The sequence below is a fragment of the Xiphophorus hellerii genome, chromosome 4 (genome assembly GCF_003331165.1).
Source record: "Xiphophorus hellerii strain 12219 chromosome 4, Xiphophorus_hellerii-4.1, whole genome shotgun sequence".
In the NCBI taxonomy this organism is placed as follows: Eukaryota; Metazoa; Chordata; class Actinopteri; order Cyprinodontiformes; family Poeciliidae; genus Xiphophorus; species Xiphophorus hellerii.
Window position 1 is genome coordinate 3307913 of NC_045675.1, and position 10026 is coordinate 3317938.

At 38.5% G+C, this 10026-nt stretch overlaps 1 protein-coding gene across 1 annotated transcript in view; it reads right to left on the reverse strand.

Annotated features, from left to right (window-relative positions):
- samd4a (sterile alpha motif domain containing 4A) overlaps window positions 1-8785 on the reverse strand; it is a 57660-nt gene extending 48875 nt beyond the window's left edge. The window contains exons 1-2 of the mRNA XM_032560288.1: window positions 8627-8785; window positions 6040-6548 (exon numbers count right to left, since the gene is read on the reverse strand). Of these exons, the coding sequence (XP_032416179.1) occupies window positions 6040-6235 (196 nt within the window). The 5' untranslated portion in view covers window positions 6236-6548; window positions 8627-8785. The remainder of the gene's footprint in view (window positions 1-6039; window positions 6549-8626) is intronic.
- Window positions 8786-10026: the final 1241 nt, after the last annotated feature.

Consider the following 10026-nt stretch of genomic DNA (forward strand, 5'->3'; position numbering starts at 1 on the left):
CATACCAGAGGGATCACGTAACTACACAACCTTCTCAGTCCCCCTTCTGCTCGGCAGCATGTGTTTTCACGTCGACTCTGCAGCTCCACTGATTCAAATCTTACTGAGCTGAATCAGCGAAGGGAAAAGGCAACCGCAAGTTGACACAAGTGAAAGGGAAAACAGCGAGGCCCAAAATTCACTCCGGAGGTACAGAAAGTTGCAGTTGTTCCACAGGAATGCGCCTCTTTTCCAACCAGATGAGTCTCCCCGTCTTCCCCGAGCTCTGTGCAGCTTTAACACTTCCAGGGTTTTTAGTGCTGCTGCAGGACACCAGCAGCTGATAGATGCTCACAGCAAAATAAAGAGCTAAACGGACATTTTCCACATCTTTATACTTCCATTTGGATTCTTTAAGCTGTCTTTAACTCCAACTAGCTAGCTAGCTATCTTAAAATTCATATTTTGTGTGTTTTTATGCTTCTATTTGGGTCTCAACTGCTTCTAAAAATGGCCCAAGCACTTAAAAAACCCATCCAGCTGTTTTTTTGGCAGTGAGTTAATTATTTTTTTGGTGGCTGTAAAATAAGCTACCCCAAAAACCTCCAGATTATGTCACATTCCGCAGGCAATGCCGTTACCTAGCAACCCCAGCTAAGCTGAGCCTGTTACCTAGCAACCCCAGCGGAACTCCAACACGTTTGGCCAGCTGGTTTTACCGCTTTCATTTGTGTTTTGCTGTTAACGTATCATCAAGAAACCACTTGCTTCATACTTGTTGGTTGTGCAGGAGGCTCCACTTTTGCTTTTCAAAAATTTACAATAAATAGGATGAGCAACAAGCACAAGCTGCCAGTAGGTCGACAGAGAACTGTACTGTCTGCAATCAAAGTGAATGGGTGGGTTTTTTAAAGCTCCATCCTGATACAATTAGTTTAGTGCTGCTTCTACACTGCAAAACACAAAACTTGACCAAATATTTTTGTCTAGTTTTAGTGCAAATATCTTAGTACTCTTGAAATAAGGCAAAACAAACTTAAAAGTAACTTTTCAGTAAGATATAGGAGCTTTTTTATGTAAATAATTCCTTAATATTAATGAAAAAGTTTTAGTTCCACTAGCAGATTCTTTCACTACTACCGTGGGGAAAATATCTTTTTATAAGTGAAATAACTACGGCACTACTTTTTCATCAATATTAAGGAGTTATTTACCCAAGACATTCTGAAAAGTTACTTATGAGTCAGTTTGATCTCATTTCAAGTGTATTAAGATATTTCTGCTAGAAACTAGACCAAAAATACTTGCCAAGATTTTGTATTTTTGCAGAGTATTGAAGATTTTCTGTACTTTCCTGTATTTTTATTTTTTGACAAACATTTGCTTTCTTGATGGTGAAATACACAAACAAAAAAGCCCAAAAAATTCTAATAATGCACTTTGAAAATTTTTTGAAGTTGTTAATTTTTATTTATTAAGGGAATTACCGTATTTTCTGGACTATAAGTCACACTTTTCACGGTTTGGCTGGTGCTGTAACTTGTAGTCCAGAAAATACGGCATTTTGATGAGGTTTCCTACTCAGTCTTAAAATCTGGAAGTAACTATCAACATTATGATTTTCAACTAGGAGCACACTGATGGCAGTTTTCTGGCCGAATCCGAGTTTGACCAATAATAAATTGAATCGAATTAAACTGAATCAACTCTATCATACAAAATTCACAGCTGAATGTTTCGTATCCCTTTCTCTAACTGTAGGAAAAATGCATGAACTCCACTCAGCTGCAAAGGAAGGTGGCGCAGCTCAACGAAAGCGCTGCTCAGCGGAGCCGCTGCTCGTCTTTTGTTTTGTAAACAGAAATGAGCAGAACTGTCTGAGGCTGAGTGGAGTATGTACATAGTTACAGTTTACACACGTTGCACAACTGTTAGCTCTCTCCCTGCAGCAGAGTCACGTTTTATCTAAGACTGTGAGAGTTTTTCTTTTGTTTACCGAGTCGCTCTGTGAACCTGCACCAACACCGTCATTTTTCACCAAGCTGCGTGAGTAAATAAAATAAGTTCTAATAAGCAGGTATTATGGGGTGTGCCGTGGTGGCGCAGAGGTTTAGCACAACCCATGTATGGAGGCCTCAGTCCTCGACGCAGCCGTCGATTCCCGGCCTGGTGACCTTTGCCATGTTTCCCCTTCTCTCATTACCAACTTTCCTGTCAATTAGCTATCAAATAAAGGCCACTAGAGCCAATAAAACCTTTAAAAAAGCTGGTATTAGAGCTACTACATAATAAAAATAATCATAATTGATGACTGTATGAGGAACTTCTTTACTTCCTTGTTGCTGAAATGTGCTATGCAAATAAACTGATAAGAAAACATGACAAAAATAATAATATATAAACTGTAAAAATGCAGAAGAGGTTATATTTAGGTCTGTCACAATAAGCAATAAATCAATTAATCGCATCATAAATTGAATCATTTTTCTCTTTCTACCAAAAACTGGATGATTAAAGCTTCAGTCTGGTGTTTTGGTCTCAATTAGCCTTTTTTTAAGGTTAATTTTGTTGTACAGAGACTTCATAATTAATTTTATTTGTTGTTTTGTTTATTTATTTTGTATATTTAAAATGTCTTCCAGTTCCAGTGTTAAATGGTCTTTAGAATTTAAAGTTTATTGATCTTTGAGAATGTGTTTATGTATTATTATGCCATTATTACCATTATGTTACTCAAAAATGGTCTCAACAATATTATCATTTATCGCAATAAATTCTGAGACAATTTACCGTCCAGGAAAATGTGTTACGGTGACGGGGTTAATCGTAATAGCTGCTACAAAAGCCTAAAATATCTTTCTTTAAAGTCAAAGTGTGACTTTAACATGTTTTACATTTAAATGATCACAATAATATCGCTCCCTTCAGTGTCTAATGGTCACACCAGTCCTGTTTAGTTTAGTCTTATTTGTTTGTCTAGAAAGTCCGGTTTGGTTGGTGAGGTGTGAACGCTAATCGAATGCTAATCGTTCGATTAGCATTCACTAAAAACTGCCTAAAAACCTTGGACTCATACAGTAGAAGTGAACTGTATATGAATGTATATGAGAATGCCAAGCGGACCAGAAACCGCTCCAAAATTAGGAAGCGGACTGCAACATAGGGCATTCTGGGTAAATACAACCAAAGTAAACACGCTAAGCTAGTGCTAGCAGGAGAAATGGCTCATGGACTTTTGTCAAAGACAAAAGAGAAATCCTTCAATCCACTAAAATCTGACACCACCCCATTTTTGCTTACATTTTGTGAAGACAGAAGTTGGTCTCTGCGTCTTCTTCAGAGGTTTTTCTCTAATTTACTTTAGAGATTCTTGTTGCGGCGCCCCCACAGGTGAGGAGGGGAACAGGTTGCTCAAAGGGTTTGATTGGTTTGGGAAACCCAGCAACTGAAAATGCAACAAATGCTGCAATTTTGGTCCTCAATCAAACCGAGTCCACTGGACTGTCAGGCGTGAAAGCAGCTTTAGATTACTTATTTACACAGGGTCGGTCCAGTTGGGATTTTTTAAATTATTTATATAATATTGGGTAGCAGAAAATTAAACTTTAACACTATAAATTATGTTTTTTTTATTGACTAATTAAAAAACACCAGTTCTCGAACACATCTGCACACCTTTAGCGTTTCATTCAGGTTTTATTTCAGACTCTTCCTGACCTACAATGGGCACCAGATGAACCAGCGGCTGAGTAATATCCCCGCTGCGCTTTGATCTCTGACAGTATAAACACAGTTTTATTTTTCCAGGGGTCTCCGGGGGAAACTCCATGCAGTCGGCTTTGATGTCCGGTTTTATCAAGCAATAACACAGAGCAGAGAGAGGAGTGTGACCCGACAGGAGCGGCTCACCCAGATCTGATAACCCGTCCATGCGCCGCTACAGGTGCCGCTCCATCACAGCGGCGCTTCACTCTATTTTTCATGAGCCCAGTCGGTTGCCAGGGTTTCTGTTACCATGGCCGTGCTGCAGTGTGATGCAACAGAAACCGAGGCAGAACACCCTCCTTTCTGCTTCCCCTGTTGCTTTGGCCCAAAACCAAGTCAGGAAGAGCTACAAGACTGTAAAATGTAAAATCTGCAGCAGCTCTTCACCACTTCACGTCCGGTGAGTTGATCCAAACTATATCAGCTCATCTTCATGTGTTAAAACCCAAAAATAGGTCCAAAAGCAGCAGAAAATAGCAAAAATGGTCAAAGTCTGCAGATTTAACTCAGAAAGACATTAACATAGACATACTGAGAAAGAAATGCAAACTTTTAGTTGTCAATTGACAATTAATTAATTAATCAAATAAAAAATTGGCATATTGTGCTAATTTTTCATTTAAGCCTTTTTATGCAGTATTAGAACGACATTAAAAGACGCAAATTAACAAATACCTCCATTTTAAAATAAGAAAATAAACATTTTGTTCCCTAAAAGGCAATAACAGCATTCGCTTAGCGAATATTTAATCATTTTTAGCAAACGATGCATCTGCAGATTAAACAATATTTCTAACAACATAAAAAAGCTCTGCTATGCAGCGTGAGGCTAATTAGTTTTTGGATTAACTGACTAATAATTTGAAATCAAAAGTGTTTAATAACTTGTTTAAAGAATTTGAACCAGCTAAAACTGACACTAGATGAATTTTAGGTAGAACATATTTACAGGCGTTTTTCTTACAATAATAAAAATGTATATTTTTGTACAATTTTGGCTTAATTACTGCTCTGAGTGTGTTGCTCTTTCACCAAACTGCCTTTTTTGAGTCTGTTTACTCCCGTTAATGATTAACCAATTAGTTGACAATTATTTCAACAATCGATTAATCAAACACCTACAAACAGACTCTACAGGAAGAAATAATCTCTCTGAAATGTGTAATAATTTCCCCTGGGACTCATTTCTACATTTGAAATCATTAGCAGCACAAACCTCACCGCATTTTATGTGACAGAGGAACATAAAGCTGTGTTTGTTTCTGGAGGAGTGGCAACGAAGAAACGGTTTGTTGACAGAAAACCAAAGAAGAAAAGTATGGCAGCATCATGCTGTGGGGATGATTCTCTCAACCAGGAGCAGAGAAGCTGACTGCACTTGACTGGAAGTTAAATCACTGCAAAAACACAAATTCTTACCAAGTATCTTTGTCTAGTTTCTAGTGCAAATATCTTAGTAAACTTACAATAAGACAAAACTAACTTACATTGAGATTGGAGCTTGTTTTAAGTAAAACATTCCCTAATATTGATGAAAAGTGTTAGTTCCACTGGCAGATTATTTCATTTCTAAAATTGGAAAATGTTTTGTTACAAGTTAAATAATCTGCCAGTGGAACTAGAAAATGTTTTAATCAATATGAATAAATTATTAATAATTAAAGAAGTGTTTATATCTTGCTGAAAAGTTACATGTAAATTAGTTTAGTCTTATTCCAAGTGTTCTGAGATATTTGCACTAGAAATAAGACAAAAATGTTGTGTTAGATTTTGGGGGTTTTTTGCAGTTTAATTGCTAACCTGTAGGGAATAACTGATATTAATGCACAACCAGAACCAACATTTGTTGATGCTGTGACAAATGTGGGTGAAGAAAATATTGTAGTGAAAATAAATTAAAGCAGAAGCGTGAATTTGAGTGTACTCATCTTTTTTCGTATCATACACTGCAAAAACACAAAATATTACCAAGTATTTCTTGTCTAGTACAAATATCAGTAGACTTGAAATAAGTCAAAACTATCTTAACGTAACTTTTCAGCAACATGCAGCAACTTTTTTAACAGTGTAATTCCTTAATATTGATTTTTTAAAATTAGTTTCCCTTATAATCCACGTTATAAGAGAAATAATCTGCCAACAAGGAATTATTTACTTAAATAACCTCTTATCTCTTGCTGAAAAGTTACTTGTAAGTTAGTTTTGTCTTATTTCAAGCATACTACTTGCAGTAGAAACTAGAACTTGATAATATTTTGGTTTTTTGTCTATTAATCTGAGAAGAAACCGTCCTACCTGGATTATTGGCCTCTCCCTCCAGGACCTGCAGCTCCGTGCATTCAGCCAGGGAGTGCTCCAGGCACACCTGCAGGAATCGGGCCTGGGTCCGGCTCACCCTCTTCAGCAGCGACACCAGAGCCACGGTCTGCTCGCACTCGTTCCATCCCTTAAACCAGCTGGCCAGCACGCCCACCTGATCCCGAAACATCATGGTCTGCCGGGCGGGACGGACGAGGCGCCGCCGGATGCGGTGGGACGTCCCAGATGGCGGATAAATCCCTGCTGGAGGGGGTTCCACACCACCTTCGATTCCCGATAATCTCCTTTGCTGAGAGAGTGAGAGACAGGAGGAGAGGAGAGGCGGTTCCGGCTCTAAGCAGGCATGAGGTGATCGGATCTGCTTCTGGCGGCTCGGTGGATCTCAGATGGGATTGATCGGTGACGGGTCAGCTCTTTTCCAGCTCTAGCTGTGTCGCAGCAGCATCAGTCTGTGGCATTTCCCTTCAGGGAATCCCCTGTCAGGCCTGCAGGCGGACGTCAGGCATTAGAAGAGAAGCATGTTCAACAGGGAAACTGCGACCTGGTACTTCCTGAGGCACGTCATTTACACAAGCACAAAACAACAGCTGTTCACATTCCACATGTTTGTACTTCCATTGGGTCTCGGCTGCTTCTAAAAACTATTTTTTTGTTTTTTTGGTGTCAGGAAAACGAGCCGTTTCAAAAACCTCCCGATTGTTGAGTCACATTCCACGAGCGCTGCGCCGTTACCTAGCAACCCCAGCGGAACACCAGTCTTGTTACCTAGCAACTCCAGAGGAACTCCAGCATGTATCCACATTTTTGTACTTCCATTTGGGTCGCAACTACTTCTAAACAGAAATTCAAATTCAATTAAAAAATACAATATTGATCCCAAAATTAAAACTACGTGGTTAAACATATAAATCTATACATATTGTATTTAATATGAAATAGACACACTATTTTGGCAATAACTTGACTTTTTTTTTTTGCTGTTTCTTAAACCTCCTGCTTGTTAAATCACATTCCACAGGCAGAACAAATGCCAGCATGTATTCACATTTTTTGTGTTTTCATTTGGGTATCAACTGCTTCTAAAAACAACCCAAGGCAAAAAAAGAAAAAGAAAAGAAAGAGAAAAACGCGTTCTGGCAATAAGTTTATGCTTTTTGGTGTCTGGAAAACAATCAGTTTCAAAAACTTCCCAGATTAAGTCACATTCCAACAAGCAACCCAAGCAGCTCCAGCATGTATGCACTGTACAATGGCTGCTGGAAAAGACAAGTGTTTCGTTGATGACTTACCATCCTGAAACCACTTGCTGCATTCTTGTTGGTTGTGTAGGAGGCTCTACTGATACTTTTCAAGCATGTTCAGTTGTATAATTGTGCATCTTTTTCCAACTATTGTCACATGCAAATGTAAAATTTGAGTGGGGGTGGGGGGGCATGGCCAGCAACAACTTATTTGGATTTAAAGTGACAAGAGCCCTAAAAATACACAATATCTATATCTCTTGCTATAACCCCTTACATACATAGTCTGGTACATCTGTAAATAAATATTTATATCTCGTAGAGCACTTCTGGATAGATGCAAACTACATCTCGTTGCTTGTACTTGTGACAGTGCAATGACAATAAAGTTGAATTCTATTCTATTCTATTCTAAAAGCTCATTCTGAAGAAGGACAGACAGAAGTCTCATTATCTAAGAATGATTTTATGCAAAATAAATGTTCTGTACATGTTTTAACCCATATTCTAACCTGTTCAAACATAATAAGTCACTTCTAAATACAGAAAATGCCACTAGAAATAATTTTTACACACTTTTTCTGGCGCCCCCTATACACAGCGCCCCTGTGAGTTGATAACGTGGGTTTTGCGCCACTACTCTCTGTGTGTCACTTTCTACTTCTTTCATTCAAACTTGTGTCCAGCCTGATCCGACAGTGTCCCTGTTGCTGCTGCAGTGGGACAATTTAAATGTATCTATGTAACTGAAAGAAGCCAGACTCTGAAAACCGAGCATTTATAGCTGTCGCCTATGCAGCATAGGGCTTGTGGCATTCACCGCCGGGACAAAAATAAAGGCAAAAAAAAAGAAAGAAAAATGTTTCTGGTATCCACCCATTCCTAAAAATACAGCTGTCGGTGATCCTGGCGCTGAATTTTCCAAAGGACGCCGGCCGGGTTACCGACGGCTGCTGCGGCGACTTCCTGACATTATTTCAATGATAGGTTCTCCTTCCACGGGAGAAGGGAGCTCGCTGTCTGCGTGGGAGATCCGGATCCAGAGAGGAAAGCTGAGGAGTAAAATGTGGGAGCAGATCTGCTGTCTAAAACTGTCACTCTGCTTCATCAGCAACCAGCCTGCTGCGGATAGGACTGCGTGTGCGTCCGAGAAAAACAACAATACCCTCCTTATAATGGGATTCATAACTTTATAGTTACACACACATAAATAGATGCAAATAATGCAACTACCTGAAAACTGGGGAATATAAGATGAGAAGGGGGCGCTTAAGAGGTTTAGTTTGAATTTTTAAATGATTAGATTATTATTTTTTTCCTACCTTCTGGCGCGGTTTGCATCGTCGGATTCCCCCGCAGGAGGAAACTCAGGCTCGGCTTGTTTTAATTATGAGCGGGGCAGCGGTGCCCTTTCACTCCGGGTCTGCGGGGTTTGCCATCTTGCCTAACTTTTCCCTCGGAGTCCGTTCAACAGACGGGCTGCGCTGCTCTAAACCGCTTTCTGGAAAGACGAGCGGGACGCAGCCGACATGTTCCGCTGCGTGGGTGTCAAAATAAACTCTGGAGCTTCATTTTGAAGGATCACCATTAAACTCATTGGAAATTTTGTTAATTTATTTGACAGGAGCAACACAGATTCATTAGCATTTCTGCAGAATGAGCCAAAAGGCTTTTTTTTTTTTTCATCGGTTGATTTTAGACTATGCACAAATTTTGTCAATAAATACAATTTGTACAAACAACAAATACAAAACAAAGGAAACCACAACACAATTATTATGAAATTATGTTAAATAAATTTAGTTTAACATAAAGCATTTTTAACTTAAGTTGAATTAAATAGCGCATTTTAAATCTAAAATTAAAATTATATTACATATAATTGAATTTATTATACCCAACTTGAATTTCTAATTAAAATCAAAGTAAAACTTAATTTAACTAAATTTAATCTAATTTACTTTGTTTTATTCTAAAACAATTTAGTATCAAAGTTATTATCGTTAATGAAAACTAGCGAAATACCGAAGATGTAATAAAAACATTTTTTTGTTAATACTAAAGTTAAACTAACCATTTAAAAAACAAATAAAAAAATATCAGAACGATTAAAAATGTTAAGTTAAAGCTAAATAAAATTAAAATTAATCAAAAACCTTAACAAATAGAAATAAAGATACAATTTTAGATAACTTTTCTTAAATTATTAATTAATCAAATTAATATTTGATGTTGGAGATTTACACAGCCGTACCAGAGGCGTAGTGGATTTGAGCGTGTGGCTTTTATTTTGAAGGCTGTTCCCAGCCAGCTTCCGGCCTGTTTGATGTAGGCCGGGAGGCTCGCGCTGCTAATCATTAACAGCGGAGCATTACGTCAGGGGCTTGGCAGCGCGAGGAAGCACCAAAACAGAGAGAGTTGGGATGGGAGGGGGGGGGAGCGACCCGAAGAGAGAAAAATGTCCGAAACAGGAAGTCCGTCAGAAATCTACAACTTTTTAAAATCCTCAAACTTACACATGGAGAAGCGACGGAGTGTGACGTTTCCCCCAAACTCACCGAAAACGGTTCACTGTGACGTCATACGGCAATTATAGGTAGAAAAAGCAGAAGTAGGTTTCAGCCAGAAAACATTTTCAGATTAAGCTCTGAAATTTTCAAGACAAAAATGAGAAATTTCTGAGTTTTATAAGATCAAAGTTTGCTAGAGAAAAATCAGAAAT